The 18,912-nt window shown below is 49.7% G+C and overlaps 1 protein-coding gene across 1 annotated transcript in view; it reads left to right on the plus strand.

Annotated features, from left to right (window-relative positions):
- IPO5 (importin 5) overlaps positions 1–18,912 on the plus strand; it is a 614,356-nt gene that overhangs the window by 302,606 nt on the left and 292,838 nt on the right. The window contains exon 20 of the mRNA XM_085622105.1: positions 16,463–16,574. Coding sequence (XP_085478231.1) covers positions 16,463–16,574 — 112 coding nt within the window. The remainder of the gene's footprint in view (positions 1–16,462; positions 16,575–18,912) is intronic.

Raw genomic sequence — 18,912 nt, forward strand, 5'->3', positions numbered from 1 at the left:
CCAGAGGGCATCATAGAGATGCCCCCTGAAACCTAACCTACAGTCCACGTCTGGTCTGGGAGGCTGCCTAGGCTGCCACACAGCAGACATGTTGCTGGACCCCTGAGTAGGAGAGCCCCCGCTCTCCTGGGCCTGCAACAATGCACATCCTGTGCGAGGTGCTAGGTCTCCTCCCTCAGGATGGACAGGGGGAAGCTTCAAAGGCATACTGCCTCTGTGAGCTTCCCCAGGCCACTTGCTGCCCCCACTCTGGCGGGAAGCCTGGCCGGAAACCCCAAATAAGGACTAGATGTGCCAGCCTGCCAACCCCACCCCTCAGGTGGGGGAGGCGAGGTGAAGCACATCTACGGGTGCTCGCCATCTTGAAGATGGGAAGCCCTACCCTATCAGGGCTAGGCTACTGCCCCCCTCCCACAGGAGAGAGGCAGGATAGGGGGTGTACCCACCCCAGGACAGGGACCCATTGGTCCCTGCCCTTATCCTACCTGTAACGCCCCCTAAATCTAGTATTTAGGGGCACCCTGAACCTTCCTTCGATTCCAGATTCTGAAAAACAAAGAAGAGCAAGAAGAAAGAAGACTTGCCGTACAGCTGCTAAGAGGACGACACCAACTGCTTTGGCCACAGCCCTACCGGCCTGTCGACCCTCGAACCTGCTCCTGCTACATCCCGGCACCTCTTGTGGCCAGCAACCTCACAAACCCCGAAGGACCTTGGCTACCTTTTGGCTCTAAGCACCTGGGACTCCCATGAGCAGAGGCTTTGCTCAAAATCCGCTTCTAATCCCTGGCATCAGCCCGGAACCGCGAACCCTGCACACTCTACACCCGCCAAGCCTGGCTTGTGCCGGAGTGAACAAAGACCCCGATGACATTCCCCCGGCGACTGTGACCCCGAATCCGGCACCCAAGGACTCACCTAGACGCTCCTGACGCCGCCTGCAGTCTCAGAACCAGGTACCCCCCAACCGCGATCAACAGAGGGTAAGATTTCCCGAAACCAAAAGGCACCCCTGCACCCGGCCCCCTGTGCCCAACTCTTGGGTACCTACCTATCCTCCAACTACCCAACTTACCTCGCGAAGTGGTGGTGCCACCTGAAGAATCTTCGTCCCCGAGCTTGCAGCCTTTGTTCAACCAGGAGCTTTCCCATTGAAATCCATTGAGTGCCCGACTGCTCAAAAGCACCCTGCACCCAGCCGCCCGAGTGGCCCTGGCAGTGTAACCTCTACACCTATCTACTTCCCCACTTGCCCTGAGCAAGTGACCAGGAGCCCAGCTCCCACAGCCGCGTGGCCTGCTAGTCAGCAGCCACCAACCAAGGTCCCCTGCCTCCCATAGGATAACATTGGGCCTAACTCACTCTGCACCCGGCTGCCCCTGTGCCGCTGAGGTTGTAACAGCTGTACCTACCTGACCCTGGGAGACCCCTGAGTCTGTGCCCAGAACCGTAACTCTGCCAGTCGAGTACTTACCCAAAAGCCATGTGGAGTTCCACAGGGCTCTGCCCTGAGTCCCACACTTTTTAATCTATATGTTGCACCACTTGCTTCAATAATAAAAAAAAAAAGCAGGCTTCATCTTGGCTTCCTATGCTGACTATACACAGATTGTGGTATCTTTAACAAATCAAGAAAGACACCGGGTGAAGCCTTTAAGATCTGTATGAAGAATGTGAGTGATTGGATGGACGTCAACGGTATAAAATTGAAAGCAACTAAGACAGAGGTCATCATCTTTGGTCATAAACCCACTCTCTGGACACCTGACTGGTGGCCACCTGCACTTGGAGTGCTTCCAACGCCCGCGGCTAAACCCAAGGACTTGGGTATTATCGGTAAAGAACTTAAATTTAAGGCCCAAATCAACAAAATCACAGCCATTTCCTTTTGTGTCTTAGACTAATTAACAAAATAAAGCAATTTATACCAGAGGATCTTTTAAAAACAGTGACCCTGGTCCTTTCCCAGCTAGACTATTGCAATAGCCTTACCATCAATTCGGGCCTGCTCAACAGGCTCCAGACTGTACAAAATGTGGCTGCACGCCTCATTTTGAATATCCCTAAAAACGTCTCTGCCAAAGAAGCCATAAAAAAACTACATTGGCTCCCATTCAGGCAGAGATGTCAGTTTAAAGTCTTATGCCTGGCTTTAAAAATCACTGCACAACCTTGGACCATCACAGTTTAGGAATAAACTAAAATGGTATGTTCCGGACCGCATGGTTCTATTTGGAACAGCTAGGAACATGGTAATCACCCCCTCCAAAAAGGCTACTTTGGGAGGCAGGAGCATCTTCAGATCAGCAGCCATGTTGTGGAATACATGACCCATCACCTTAAAATCTGCTCCCTCCTTGATCCATTTTAGGAAAGGCCTGAAAACCTTAGTGTTTACCCAAACCGCCTAAACTTTTTAATTTTATTACAGCTTTCTTCATGTTTCTGTATGCTCTCAGATCATGCATAGCTCCAAGACGCCTTTGGGTATATGCTGCGCTCTATACATTTAATTTCAATTAAATTCCGATAACCCAATTTTCCTCCATAGGGTAACATTGGCTGGTTTCTTCTGAAATTTCTTCTAAGTGTGGAGTTTCTAAAACTTAAAATATTCACCAAAAATCAACCGAGTAATGAAAATACTCACCTGCTATTAGGGGAGATCCCAGTGCTGGATCTTGGTGCCCAGCACGGACCCTGAAAAACTTACCAGTTTTAGATAGATGTCCCAGTACTGAGCCTAGGAGCCCAGTACTGGATTACAAAAGTAACGAGAACCTACTTTACCTGCAACTTGAATTTTCTCCCATAGGTAATCATTGACTGTTGTCTATGAAATTTCTTTTAAGTGTCAACTTTTAAATTAGCAAAATATTGCTTAAAAATCACAACAGTAACTAAGTCGACTTTTATCACTTGTTTCTAAGAACTGCCCCAGGACTGAATCTAGGATCCAGTCCTGGAATTACAAAAGTAATCCTGAAAGTAATCTATTGCAAATAACTTAAAACTTCCATTGAACTCAATACATTATTGTGTGAATTGTGTTGCCTATTGCAACAACCTGTAACCAGTATTTACAAAATTCAATTGCATATTGCAAAAGTCTTTACCTAAAGCATCTCATCCTGAGAAAGTATATTTTAATACCTATTGTTGGTTCTAAAATAAAACAGCAAAACACACAAGATAATGGACGGAATGTTGCACATTGGTAAAACATTCACCCCCAGTCACAGATCTGGGTTTATTAATTCATTGTTATTTTGCTCACCACGCCACCCCAGTTCAGACATGGCCATATGCAAATCAGTCTTGACCCTGTGCCTCATGGGAACAGTTCAGCCCGAACTGCCAAGCCAGGTCTTCCCTGGACCGGAATCAAGCATCCTAGGACCGGTTTCGGGGTTTCACCCCTCTTCAACTGTTTTTGCATCTTGAATAAAACCATATATTTTTTTATATAAACCATTGGCTTGGAGTTCAGTTATGGAGTGTGTGAGACCATTTGCTGACTGTGTACAACAAATGCTTTACACTGTCCTGATACTGCCTTACTGCTCGACCAAGCTACCACTTTAGAGAGTAAGGTTATATCTAACTTTAGCCTCTGCCAAACCTCTGGGGACTGTGGACTCTGTACACACTGTACCCATTTGGGAACAGTATATACAGAACCACTTTCTCACAATGGACTACTGTGTGGTAGACATGGTTTCTCAAAAGTAGCCATCTTTGTGATGGCACACTTAGGAATTCTATGATGGGGTTATGCCCCCTTCCCACAGGAAATGGTCATATAGGGGGCATAGTGACCTCAAGGGTCTGAAGCCCACTGGCTACTACCCTACACTTCCCTAATGCCTCTGAATTCAGGTTCAGACAACCTAAGAGAAAATACAGAGGCATAAAAGAGAAGTAGCAGCTGACCTTGTACCAACCCTGCTGGCCTGTCTGCATCCTTAGTCAATAATGGTACCAGAGTCGACTTGTCCTGCAGCTGTGACTTCAGAAACTTGGGAGGACTGCCTGCCTTCGAAAAAGACTGAAGACTTCCTGTGAACAGCAGACCTGTTCTAAAGAATCCCCAAAAGGGAAGAGCCGCCAAAACCTGACACCTGAAGCCGTCCCTGCACCAGTCTTCTCCGGCCAGTGTTGAAGTGGGCAGCCGGTGCCAACGAGGTTCCCCAGCCCTCCAGAGCTTGAGTGTATTGTGGCTTCACTGCTCCTGGACTCCCCGACATCACCTGCAGCCTCTGCATGCAGGCCCCCCTCTACTTCGACTGCTCCTGGTAAAGAAAAACGTGATCCCTAAAGGCACCTGGGCCTTAGAGAAGAGGACCAAGTAATCTCCCCCCCCCCCCCCCCCCCCTGTATCGTAAGGCCTGAGCCCGACTGGCTTCCTAGCCAGAGCTTGCAGCCTCTATACAGAGACCGAGCCCCATTGAAACGCATTGGGCTCCTGGAACCGATTTGCATCCTTCATGCGGCTGTGGTGTACTGTTGCTGCTGCCTTGAATCTTGCCCACCACTCACCCTAACTTCTGGAGATTGGTCCTGTAAGTCGATGTACTGTGTCCATAGGATAACATTGCAGAACTCAGAAATTGCTGTGTCTACTTTTTAAAGTGAAAAATAATTTATACGTATAAATGTACTTACCTGAATGATTCCTTTTAATGCCAAATCCTATATAAAGGTACTTGGTATTTTTGTAAATTGGTGTAGTTCTGCTTCTTCAGTTCTGTTGCCATTTATTAATCATTGTGTGTATTTTGCAAATGGGTTGCACTCCTGTGAACCCGAAGGCTGCTCGACCCCTTACCCCCTGATAGAACACTTTGGGAATGCATGGCAAGCCCCTGTCCACTCATAAAGGAACCCCTGAACATGGTATATCAGATTTTTGATATCGCATAAAGCAACCAGCTGTCTATAACATCTGTGGCAGGAGGCAACCTTTGTCAAGTCATACGTATGACTGAAGGAGATGGAAGATCAGGTTGCACTGGTAGAGCAACTAGATGGTTGAGATGGCAAGATGTGATTGAAGTTCAAGGATGTAGAAGCTGAAGATGAGTAAGGCATCAAGGTCTGCCATGAGGCGAAGATGCAGCTACCATGACAGGATTGACATTTTAAATGACGCTTGACTTCTTCGAATGGGGAGTGTGACAATCCCATGAACGTTTACTGCAGGACGTCTGCAAGAGTGGCAACTCAAAACGAGTAGCTTTAATGATGGGTTATTGTAGGAAAGTGCCCTTTTTGCATGGTTACTCCCTAACTTTTTTGCCAGATACTAGATGTGCTTGGATTGAGTGTGCCCTGAGTCCCTGCCAGTCAGGTTCCTAGGGCCTGTGTTCTTTGCCTAACCTGTACCATTGTTTCCACAATTGGCACAACTCTGACCTACCTGTAAATCACTTGTAAGCGGTACCTGTGGTCCCAAGGGCATGGTAGCCAGAGAAAGTCCTCTGAGAACTACAACATGCATTATGCCACTCTTGGAGACCCTCACCACAAACCTGCCCCACTACCATTGCAGCCTGTGTGTTTTGGGGTGGTTAAAAGTGGAGTCGAAATGGCACACATCCCTGTTGCCAATGCCTGTGCAGCACTGCGTAAGGCCGAAGGTAAGTCGCCCTTGAGGCAGGGTGCACTATAGCTCATGTGAGGACCTGTCTGCTTGAGCAGACAGTCTCCTATATCATCTGAGGTCAATCTTGGGTATTAAGTGCCCAGTAAAGCCATACTGAGCATGTGGTCTAGAAACTGTTCATTGAGTTTCCTAGCACCATGATTGCTTTACTGAATCCTCCGAATAATAAACCTGCATTGATTCCAGTGTCCGATTTATTATCCCCTGCACTCAAAGATCCCTTCTAGGGGAGACCTCTGAACCAAACCAACCACTGGTGGGGTTCCTGACTGGCGAACACCAGCCTGCTACCACAAAACTGGTTTCTGGACCCCTGGGGTGGGAGCCTTCGCTCCCTGTTCCCAGAAACAAAGCCTTTCCTGGGCAGAGGTGTTCACACCCTCCCAGGTCAGGAAGAGCAATCTGTGGCAGGGGAAGCGTCGAAGGCCTTGCCACCTTTGGCACGCGACCCTCCGCCTCGCCTGCTATCAGGAGCAGGCCCCCCTTCCTGTCTCACCCCTCCCTTCGGCAGAAAGACAGGCGGGAACTCAGGACAGCCCAGGTGTGCCCACTTCTCCCAACCCCACCCCTCAGTTGGGGGAGCAGAGGTGAGGCCCACTCAACAGTGCCCATCTTGCAGATGGAAGGCACCCGCCAGTTGGTCAGTGATTGTGCCCCCCCTCTCCACGTGGGGTGAGCAAACTAAGGGTGTAGTCACCCTGAGGTCAGCAGCTCATTAGGTACTACCTTGCTGTGAGAAAGTGGGTTTCTGTTGCAGTAACCCCCCCTTTTTTTTTGCCTAATAGCTGATGCACTTTTCCTTGTTGTGCCCTGGGCTCCTGCCAATCAGGTGCCCAGGGCCTATGTTCCTTCCTTAAAACACACAAACTCCCAATTGGCAAACCCTGGCCACATGTCAGCCCCTGGTAAATGGTACCCTAGGTACCCAGGGCCTTGTGACCAGGGAAGGCCTCTAAGGGCTGCAGCACTCATTGTGCCACCCTTAGAGGCCCTGTACCCTTACACACACACACTGCCTTTGCAGGCTGAGTGTCTGGGTGCAGGACAAAACAAAGAGTCGACATGGCACCCATCTCTGTGTGCCATGCCCATTACCTATACTGCCAAGGCATATGTCAGCCACCCCTCTGGCTGGGTGCCTTATGCCTATGGTGTGGGCGCAGGAGCCCTGTGCCCCTACAGTACCCAGGTCCATTCCTGGGCACTGTAAGTACAGTGCTGCCTTTTACAAGTACATGGTGCTGAGAGCTCGTCAAACACGAACTCCACAGCACCATAATGGCGACACTGAAGACTGGGAAGTTTGGTATCAAACTTCTCAGCACATTAAACCCACACTGATGCCAGTGTGGGATTTAATGTACTAAGCACCCCAGAGGGCATCTTAGAGATGCCCCCTTACAGCTAACCTACAATCCACGTCTGCTCTGAGGCTGCCCAGGCTGCCACACAGCAGACACGTTGCTGGACCCCTGGGTGGGAGAGCCCCTGCTCTCCCGGGCCTGCAACAATGCACATCCTGGGTGAGGTGAGAAATCTCCTCCCCCAGGATGAGCAAAAGGGAAGCTTCAAAGGCATGCCGCCAGTTGGAGTTTCCCCAGGCCACTGCAACCCCCCACTCTTGGCAGGAAGCTTGGCCGGAAACCCCATACAAGGACAGGGGATGTGCCAGCCTGCCCACCCCACCCCTCAGGTGGGGGAGGCGAGGTGAAGCACATCTCCGGGCTCTCGCCATCTTGAAGATCAGAGGCCCTACCCTATCAGGATTAGGCTACTGCCCTCCTCCCACAGGAGAGAGGCAGGATAGGGGGTGTACCCACCCCAGGACAAGGACCCATTGGTCCCTGGCCTTCACCTACCTGTAACGCCCCTAAATCTAGTATTTAGGGGCCCCCTGAACCTTCCTTCCCCAGATCCCAGATAGAAAACGACAAGAAGAGCAAGAAGAACAAAGACCTGCCCTGCAGCTGCTAAAAAGAGAAGAAGACACCAACTGCTTTGGCCCCAGCCCTACCGGCCTGTCGACTCTCGAACCTGCACCAGCGCGGCATCCCACGTGGCCAGCAACCTCACCAACCCCGGAGGACCTGGCTACCTTTTAGCTCTAAGCCCCTGGGACTCCCATGAGTAGAGGCTCTACTCAAGAAACCTATTTGCTATCCCTGGCACCAGCCCGGGACCGCGGACCCAACACACTCTGCACCAGCCAAGCCTGGCCAGTGCCGGAGTGGACAAAGACCCAGAGGACGACCCCACGGCGACTGTGACCCAGAGTCCGGCACCCAAGGACCCCCCTCGACATCCCGGAAGAAGCCTGCAGCCTCAGAACCAAGTGCCACCCCAGCCGCGATCAACCAGAGGGTAAGATTCCCGACGTCAAAAGGCACCCCTGCACCCGGCGCCCTGCGACCCCCTGTGCCCAATCCCGGGGTACCCACCTAACCTACAACTACCCAACTTACCTCTCGAAGTGGTGGTGGCACCTGAAACATCCTCGTCCCCGAGCCTGCAGCCTCTTTCCAAACCGGAACATTCCCATTGATTTCCATTGAGCGCCCTAAGGCTCAAAAGCACCCTGCACCCAGCCGCCCGAGTGGCCCTGGCAGTGCCCTCTCTACACTAACCTACTTCCCCACTTGCCCTGAGTAAGTGACCAGGAGCCCAGCTCCCACAGCCGCGTGGCTTGCCAGACAGCAGCCACCAACCAAGGCCCCCCTATCCCTCATAGGATAACATTGGGCCCAACTCTCTCTGCACCCGGCCGTCCTGAAACCGCTGAGGGTGAACCAACTGTACCTACCTGACACTGGGGGACCCCTGAGTCCATGCCCGGAATTTCAACTCTACCAGTCGAGTACTTACCCTTAAACCGCTAACTTCGTTTTCCTCATAGGGTAACATTGACTGACTTTTTCTTCAAAAATCTTCTAAGTGTCTACTTTTGCAAATTTGAAATATTCTTTTAAAATCGTACCATTTCTGCAAACGAAATTACTTACCTGCTTTTGATAAGGACCCCAGTCCTGGGTCTAGGCACCCAGTCCTGGATTACTAAAGTAACGATAAAGTACTCTACCTGCAATGTGAATTTCTTGCCATAGAGATCCATTGAATGCTTTCTGTGAAATATTTTCTAAGTGCTAACTTTTGAAATAGCTAAATATTATTTAAAAATCATTACAGTTATTAAGTCGACTTTCATCACTTGATTCTGAACACTGACCCCAGGCTGGTTCTAGGAGCCAGACCTGGAATTCCAAAAGTAATCTGAAAAGTAATTATTACAAATAACCTGAATTTACCATTGAGCTCAATGCATTGTTATGTTTAGGAAATAGGATTGTTTATTGCAACCAACTGTGACTGTTTATACAAATTTATTGCCTAAGACAAAAGTATTTATATTCAACCTCTCATTCTGAGAAAGTATATTTTTACTCCCTTTGTGGTTCTAAAAATAAAACAAGCATATATTTTATATATATAAATCATTGGCCTAGAGTTCAGTTATTGAGTGTGTGAAACCATTTGCTGACTGAGTGTGTACAATAAATGCTTTACACTGTCCTCTGGTACTGCCTTACTGCTCGACCAAGCTACCACTTTTGAGAGTAAGGTCATACCTAACTTTGACCTCTATCAGCCTCTGGGGGACTGTGGACTCTGTACACCCTGTACCTATTAGGGAACAGTATATACAGAGCCACTTTCTCACATTGGTGGATCAGCGGTGGGATACAAACTTGCATTTGTTGGACTACTTGGTTACCATCTGATCACACGACAGAACTCTTAAAAATTGCCTTTAGAATTCTGATTGGTTTTTCCAAAACTACTAAAAGTCTTGCTAGGGCCTTGCTTAAGTCCCATTAGAATTCTAGAAAAATAAAAGTCACTATAGTCAGGGTAGAGGGTTAGAACTGTCAGGTTAGAATGTCTCAAACAAACCCAGCTATTAGTGATAATAATAACATGGACCTGGTGGAGGAGCTCGACCTCACACCTTACTTACACTTGTCTTTCAAGGAATTGAGGTCCTTATGTAAACTCAAAAATTTACAAATGGGTCAGCATCCAACCAAACAAGGGCTCCAGGAGCTCCTGGCTGAGTATGCTAAAGACCACCCATCTGAACATGGTGATGGCCAGTCAGATGAGAAAAGGGAAACAGGGGAGGAGGACAGCAACCTCCCCATACTATTCCCTAGGGAGGAGATGGCACCCATACCCTCCAACTCAAGACATAGCATCTGGGCACCTAGAGACCACACAGGTGGCTCTGGTCCCAGAGACAACACTGGGGGTCCCCCCAGTGAAGAGGACAGCCTTATGAGGCTGGCCAAAAGAATAGATCTAGAGTCCAGGCTCCTGGCTCTAGAAAAGGAAAGAGATGGGTTTAGCACCCATCAATGGTGGCAGCAATAATAAAAACAAGGATAGGGAGGAAACTTCTGACCTTAAAATCCCCAAAGGGATTGTCCCTAAATTTGAGGAAGGTGATGATATCACCAAATGGTTCACAGCCTTTGAGAGGGCTTGTGATATCAGGAAAGTAAAAAAACCTCTCTGGGGGGCACTCCTGTGGGAACTGTTCTATGGTAACTGCAGGGACAGGCTTCTGACTCTCTCTGGGCCAGAAGCAGGATCCTATGACCTCATGAAGAAAGCTCTGATTGAGGGATTTGGATTCACCACTGAGGAGTATAGAATTAGATTCAGGGGGGCTCACAAAACCCAGACCCAGTCCTGGATTGATTTTGTAGATTTCTCAGTGAAGACACTGGATGGTTGGTTAGCTGGACATGGTGTGCAGGATTTTACTGGATTGTACAATTTATTCATGAAGGAACATATTTTGAGTAACTGCACAAATGAAAAGTTGCATCAGCATTTGGTAGACCTAGGTCTAAAATCCCCCCAAGAATTGGGAAAAAGAGCAGACCACTGGGTCAAGACTAGGGTGACTAGGACGTTCACTGGGAGGGACCAGAACCAAGGGGTTCCAAAACCTCCCCAGAAGAAAGAGAGTGAACCCCTTGTGGATAAAAGAAAGGAGTCCCAGGTAGCCCCCCAAAAACCTGACCAGGAGGGTGGGCCCAAAGACACCTCACAAACTAAACCAGGGTACCAAGGTAAGAATTGGGATCCCAACAGAATATGGTGTTTCAACTGTCAGAAGGCTGGACACCACACCCAGGACTCTAGCTGTCCTAAAAATAAGGTTCCTAGTACAGCTCCAGGGGTGACTAGTGTAGCCCCAGGGGTTGCCAGTGTAGCTTGGGAGGGAGGGTCCTCAGATGAGGAAGTCCTCCTAGCTTTCAACTGGGGAATGGGCCCAAGAAACAAGCTGGAGATCCCAGAAGGAAGTAGACACTTCCACCTACTGGTGAATGGAATCCCAGCCACTGCCCTGAGAGATACCTGTGCCAGTCACACTGTGGTACATGACAGGTTGGTATTCCCACACCAATATGTCTCAGGGGAAACAAGAAGGGTAAGGACTGTCCCAGGGGGAGTCACTGTTAGGCCTGTGGCTATAGTGCCCCTAGCCACAGCTGGGTCCCTTAGATGGAGGAAAGTGATAGTCAGTAAAAACCTCCCCCTTGATTGTCTCTTGGGGAATGATCACTTAGATGTGGAACTGAGCCAAAGAGAGGTGCTGGCCCAATGCCAGGCCTCGCCCAAAGAACCTGTGGGGGCTCAACCTGCAGTCAGTGCAGCTGAGTCCCAAAAGAGTGAGAAGAAACAGGGTAGGAAAGGTGGGCAACTGTTAGCCACAGTTCCAGCGAGCCAGGGAGGTTCTATCCCAGTAAGGGAAAACTCCCACAATGGCACTGGTAAATCCCCCCCCTAGCCAACAGCAAGACCTGACTAGTCAGGCAACTGTCCAGCCTGAATTAGTGGCTCCTCAGGTGGCAGAACAAGGGGTAGAGGAGGGGTGTTCCCTACCAAGAGTAGGGACCCCCTATCCTCAAACAGACCAACAGCCAGGACCCAAAGAGAACTATAAAATAGCCCCCCTCACTTGCCAGTCAGGAGCTAAAGGTATGGTACTGGGCACTGACAGCTGTCAGCAGCCTCTGCTGGGTGTTAGCCTTCATGGCAGCCCTATCCTTGGCATGGTGGCCTAACCCCCTGCCAAATAGCAAGTCAGGCCCCCTGACCTTATTGGTCATGGTGGGGTTGCTCAAGCTGTGGGTAGCCTCTGTGGGTAAGCTGGGCCTAGCCCTGGCTAAGTTAGAAACTACCGAGGTATACACCTCTAAACCCAAAATAGAAAGATGGGACCAGAACAGTAAAAGACAAGGAGAGGAGCCTTGGGAGTTAGGTCCTGAAACTAATAAGACAGGCCAGCTCCCCAAAGGGACTGACCTAGGCAGAAGGATGTAAGGCAGAGTAGGCCCTGCAACTTTCAAACCACTTCCCCAACTCTTCCTCGCCTGAAAGACTAGGTAGACTCTCCCAGCTTTGGCAGAAGTCTCCTGGCCTTTGGGCTGGGGGGGGCTTGTGTGAGAAAGTGGGTTTCTGTTGCAGTAACCCCCCCTTTTTTTTTGCCTAATAGCTGATGCACTTTTCCTTGTTGTGCCCTGGGCTCCTGCCAATCAGGTGCCCAGGGCCTATGTTCCTTCCTTAAAACACACAAACTCCCAATTGGCAAACCCTGGCCACATGTCAGCCCCTGGTAAATGGTACCCTAGGTACCCAGGGCCTTGTGACCAGGGAAGGCCTCTAAGGGCTGCAGCACTCATTGTGCCACCCTTAGAGGCCCTGTACCCTTACACACACACACTGCCTTTGCAGGCTGAGTGTCTGGGTGCAGGACAAAACAAAGAGTCGACATGGCACCCATCTCTGTGTGCCATGCCCATTACCTATACTGCCAAGGCATATGTCAGCCACCCCTCTGGCTGGGTGCCTTATGCCTATGGTGTGGGCGCAGGAGCCCTGTGCCCCTACAGTACCCAGGTCCATTCCTGGGCACTGTAAGTACAGTGCTGCCTTTTACAAGTACATGGTGCTGAGAGCTCGTCAAACACGAACTCCACAGCACCATAATGGCGACACTGAAGACTGGGAAGTTTGGTATCAAACTTCTCAGCACATTAAACCCACACTGATGCCAGTGTGGGATTTAATGTACTAAGCACCCCAGAGGGCATCTTAGAGATGCCCCCTTACAGCTAACCTACAATCCACGTCTGCTCTGAGGCTGCCCAGGCTGCCACACAGCAGACACGTTGCTGGACCCCTGGGTGGGAGAGCCCCTGCTCTCCCGGGCCTGCAACAATGCACATCCTGGGTGAGGTGAGAAATCTCCTCCCCCAGGATGAGCAAAAGGGAAGCTTCAAAGGCATGCCGCCAGTTGGAGTTTCCCCAGGCCACTGCAACCCCCCACTCTGGCAGGAAGCTTGGCCGGAAACCCCATACAAGGACAGGGGATGTGCCAGCCTGCCCACCCCACCCCTCAGGTGGGGGAGGCGAGGTGAAGCACATCTCCGGGCTCTCGCCATCTTGAAGATGGGAGGCCCTACCCTATCAGGATTAGGCTACTGCCCTCCTCCCACAGGAGAGAGGCAGGATAGGGGGTGTACCCACCCCAGGACAAGGACCCATTGGTCCCTGGCCTTCACCTACCTGTAACGCCCCTAAATCTAGTATTTAGGGGCCCCCTGAACCTTCCTTCCCCAGATCCCAGATAGAAAACGACAAGAAGAGCAAGAAGAACAAAGACCTGCCCTGCAGCTGCTAAAAAGAGAAGAAGACACCAACTGCTTTGGCCCCAGCCCTACCGGCCTGTCGACTCTCGAACCTGCACCAGCGCGGCATCCCACGTGGCCAGCAACCTCACCAACCCCGGAGGACCTGGCTACCTTTTAGCTCTAAGCCCCTGGGACTCCCATGAGTAGAGGCTCTACTCAAGAAACCTATTTGCTATCCCTGGCACCAGCCCGGGACCGCGGACCCAACACACTCTGCACCAGCCAAGCCTGGCCAGTGCCGGAGTGGACAAAGACCCAGAGGACGACCCCACGGCGACTGTGACCCAGAGTCCGGCACCCAAGGACCCCCCTCGACATCCCGGAAGAAGCCTGCAGCCTCAGAACCAAGTGCCACCCCAGCCGCGATCAACCAGAGGGTAAGATTCCCGACGTCAAAAGGCACCCCTGCACCCGGCGCCCTGCGACCCCCTGTGCCCAATCCCGGGGTACCCACCTAACCTACAACTACCCAACTTACCTCTCGAAGTGGTGGTGGCACCTGAAACATCCTCGTCCCCGAGCCTGCAGCCTCTTTCCAAACCGGAACATTCCCATTGATTTCCATTGAGCGCCCTAAGGCTCAAAAGCACCCTGCACCCAGCCGCCCGAGTGGCCCTGGCAGTGCCCTCTCTACACTAACCTACTTCCCCACTTGCCCTGAGTAAGTGACCAGGAGCCCAGCTCCCACAGCCGCGTGGCTTGCCAGACAGCAGCCACCAACCAAGGCCCCCCTATCCCTCATAGGATAACATTGGGCCCAACTCTCTCTGCACCCGGCCGTCCTGAAACCGCTGAGGGTGAACCAACTGTACCTACCTGACACTGGGGGACCCCTGAGTCCATGCCCGGAATTTCAACTCTACCAGTCGAGTACTTACCCTTAAACCGCTAACTTCGTTTTCCTCATAGGGTAACATTGACTGACTTTTTCTTCAAAAATCTTCTAAGTGTCTACTTTTGCAAATTTGAAATATTCTTTTAAAATCGTACCATTTCTGCAAACGAAATTACTTACCTGCTTTTGATAAGGACCCCAGTCCTGGGTCTAGGCACCCAGTCCTGGATTACTAAAGTAACGATAAAGTACTCTACCTGCAATGTGAATTTCTTGCCATAGAGATCCATTGAATGCTTTCTGTGAAATATTTTCTAAGTGCTAACTTTTGAAATAGCTAAATATTATTTAAAAATCATTACAGTTATTAAGTCTACTTTCATCACTTGATTCTGAACACTGACCCCAGGCTGGTTCTAGGAGCCAGACCTGGAATTCCAAAAGTAATCTGAAAAGTAATTATTACAAATAACCTGAATTTACCATTGAGCTCAATGCATTGTTATGTTTAGGAAATAGGATTGTTTATTGCAACCAACTGTGACTGTTTATACAAATTTATTGCCTAAGACAAAAGTATTTATATTCAACCTCTCATTCTGAGAAAGTATATTTTTACTCCCTTTGTGGTTCTAAAAATAAAACAAGCATATATTTTATATATATAAATCATTGGCCTAGAGTTCAGTTATTGAGTGTGTGAAACCATTTGCTGACTGAGTGTGTACAATAAATGCTTTACACTGTCCTCTGGTACTGCCTTACTGCTCGACCAAGCTACCACTTTTGAGAGTAAGGTCATACCTAACTTTGACCTCTATCAGCCTCTGGGGGACTGTGGACTCTGTACACCCTGTACCTATTAGGGAACAGTATATACAGAGCCACTTTCTCACACTTGCTACCCCAGTAATGCCCCTAAATACAATATTATGGGGCACCCTTGAGCCCAGCTCAGCAGTCCATGACGACCTTCCTCCAGCACGACTAGTTCGAGCCTGTAGACCAGCGACCTCCACAAACTCGGAGGACTGATCAATTTTGAAAAAAACCTCAAGATCGAAGACAGCGGTTCTGTCTCCAAAAAGAACTTGGAGTCCCTGCAGAACAACGAAGTGTCACCTTCCAGACCTACCTCTGCACCAGACGCCCACAGTCCGAGTCCAGGAGGCCCACTGGTGCAGAAGTTGTTCCCCAGCGGCCTCGAGACCCCCTTGACTGGTAAGGAGAAACCAGACTTCTAAAGACACCCCTGTATCCTACGCCCTGGTGACCGAACCCAACTGTCCCCTATCCCCCCCCCCCCACCCCACCCCCCCCCCCTCCTCCCGTCGGCTGCCATCTCAACTTCCTCCTCTGAATGTTGGTTCCATCGATGAGACATCCTGGTCGGAGTCTGAAACCAGAACCAACGATCTGCATAGGCTAGCATTGGCTATCCGACACTGTGTGAGCACCCTGCACCTGGCCACCTCTGTGCCGTTGGTGAAATGGTTTTGGTTTCTTTTGGTCCCCCTTTGTACTCATCTTAACTCTTGAAGATTGTCCTCGAAGGCCACTTTACCTGCCAGTGAGCAACCTCCCACCGATGTGCCCCTAGTCCCCATTGACTTGCGTTGGCACCTATGCACCCCCTGCCGCCCTAGTGCAGCTGGTAGTGCACCTTGAGTGCAGAATTGAATCTTGGTTCTACCCTTCAAAGGACCACACCAAAAGTTGTTTTACTTGCCTGCAATTGCTAACTTTGTTAACTTTCACTGGTGCCAAGAGGATTTGGCCTGTGATGGTCACTGGTGAATGGAGCTCAAGTGTGCCTACTTTCCATTAAATGTAACTGTTCTGCTGAGCATTTGATCCCTGACAGACAATTAAATCCTGTGAATTTATAATGGTTGTGTTGCTGGATAGCTATTGTTGCAAGTATTCACTTTTTCACTATTTGGTGTCAACAGCAGTAACTTGGATATTGACCACTGTTGACTGTCTTATCGCATGTCTAGCACAATGTCTTTATTCAGTTCAATCATTTTATTTCAGATTTGCACGAAAGTACAAATAAATGTCAAATGACACGAGTGCATTTGTCTTTAAGGACCTTCTGCTGAATAGTATTAGGCTGCATAAAAGCTAGTGAAATTAGAAATTGAGTACTGTTACTGTCCCACAAAGGTAGCTGATGTCTTTTTAACCTTTGTATGTTAGTGCATTGAAGTAATGGGACCTGGGTGCCTTAACAACGAACACTTCGAAGAACTTGGAGGTATCCTGAAAGCCAAGCTGGAAGAGCATTTCAAAAATCAAGAACTGAGGCAGGGTAAGTTCACATTTCAGTTTCTGAAATGTTGCATTAGGTTGTTGTAATTGTGCGGTTTGTACAGAAGGACGGTATCCTTTTTGGTGCCTTTTGTACAAACACTCAAGGTAGAAGAATTTTATAGTGGAGGTTCCAGTCACATTGTTTACTTTAACCTTGAGAACAAAGGAGTTATGATCTGCATGTACTTAAAATGGAATCCGTCACTAACTAACCAAGGCTTATTCATGTGTATATAAGCAAAATTATAGTGCAGCATAAGTTAAATGGTATTTTCATTTGGTCTGCATATATTCTGCAGCATTGGATCTTAATGTTGTGTATCCTGGTGCCTAGGGCCAACCTCTTCAGAGTTTGGATTCCACGAGTGCAAGGACTTCGTTTAGTGCACCATTACTGAGTAAGGAAGTCCAGGTTACTGCAGCCCCCTACAACCCACTGAAGTCCCACAGATGTGGTGTTAGTTTCTGGGTTACTAATAGTCCCATGAAGCGTTCAGGACACAGTGGGAATTCAAACCCAATTTTGTTCTTAGAACAGCGCACTTGAGCATTGCACTAAGAAAAGGACACTATTTTTAAAAGGGTTTAGTCAGTTTCTTTCTGTTGCTTAGTACATAAATAACTACTACACAGTATATAATAAAAACTGGTCTTATGCATGTTGTAAGCAGCAAGAATAAAATGAATAGTTCGATTGTTTTTAGAATGTTCATAGCATCCTACCAATGTAAAGCTACTTCGATACAGTACATCATGAGCATGGAATAGCTAACTTGCCTCTAAAGCAGTGTTTGCTAAAGTCGGTCCTGGAGGGCCGTATCAATGCCAGATTTTTAGCACATCACCATTTATAGTTATTTTCAAAATCTGACATGGATCTGGCCCTCCAGGACTGACTTTGGCGAAACCTGCTCTTGAGTGTCGTGGGACCCTGTGCACTGAACCTGTTTAGTGGATCAACTGTGTTTAACAGAGTGTTCCTTCAGAAGGGATACACATGATCTGGGCTCGGGTCCGCTCATCGGATTGAAACTTGGCACAGGCGTGGATACTCCAGCAGTCTAGCGGGATCTCTCGTGGTGATCAGGTGCAGAGAGTCTACAATTCAGTGGTCAATTCAAGAGGTTTATCTGGAAGAAACACGTTGGTTATAGATTACTTACCACAGAATGACCCCCAAGCATCAGACTGGATCCGGAACGTTTTTCGTCAGCAGTACCTCTGCGCCTCGGTAGGTGGCATCATGGTTGCCGGGATGACGTCGCAGCAGCTACTTAGACGCCGCCCTCGCGCTCAAGTCAATTCTTTCTTTTCCGCGCCAGCCAGCACATATCCGGGAAGAGCGGTACCTCAGTCATTTTTAGGTGTCGCCTAGGAGAAGGCCTCTTGGAATCACTTCAGACTTCCAAGAGACTTCTCCTTGTGGGTCTGCCTCCTCCACACATCCCATTGGCCTTTGCCATTTGCGTGCTTTTATTATTGAAAGCCACACACAGACAGGTGCATGTCCTGCCTTCCCTCTAAACTTTCACTCCCATGGCCTAGGGATCTTGGGAGCTAGCAGCAGCGCACGCAGGGAGGCTTCTGCATTCCTGTGCCCGCCCCACCATTTGTCTTGAGGGCACATCGTAAAACTCCCTTTGTTCCTCTTTCCTCTCAGCCAGGCCTTCTCGTTTAGGACTTGTGCCCTGAAACTACTGTAAGAGCTGGTACTGATCTGATAGACGTCTAGCCGCAGATTCCTTAACTTGGGAATATCCCCAGGCATCAGACTGGATCCGGAAAACCTTTCCCGCAGCAGCACCTCTGCGGGGAGGGGGGGGGGGGGCGGACTTCGCCGTCTGGCTCCACCCTGATGTTGTCCCTGGACATGAAGTCAGTGGAGCTACATATGCCACTAGAGGCGCGCTGACGTCAGTTTTCTTCTTTTCCGCGTTCAAACGCCGATCATGGGAAACCAGCAGTTCCTTGCCCTGGTTTTTGGGCCCTCTCGACACCGTGTGTGTTGGGGGGGGGGGGGGGGGGGGGGGGGGGGGGGTGGAATAGTGTGCAGTGCCTTCCGGCTTAAAGGCTTGTGAACCCTGTGCACATCAGATGTCTGGCACTGACCCGCACCTCATATGTATGTGGTGCCTCTGTGTACACCACGACTCCATTGACTGTGACGTATGCCAACGAATGAAGCCAAAGTCGTTGAGGGAGTGGTGCATGAAATTGCTGGCCGGGCGGCTGTCTGGTTCCCGAGGATACTCCCGCCGTGTGACACCAGGTAAGCTTAAGCAGAAGCGTCTCTTACGGAGATCTTCTACCCATGCTGCTACCGGCCATTCCTCTCG

This window comes from Triturus cristatus, chromosome 8 (assembly GCF_964204655.1).
Source record: "Triturus cristatus chromosome 8, aTriCri1.1, whole genome shotgun sequence".
NCBI classification, from domain to species: Eukaryota; Metazoa; Chordata; class Amphibia; order Caudata; family Salamandridae; genus Triturus; species Triturus cristatus.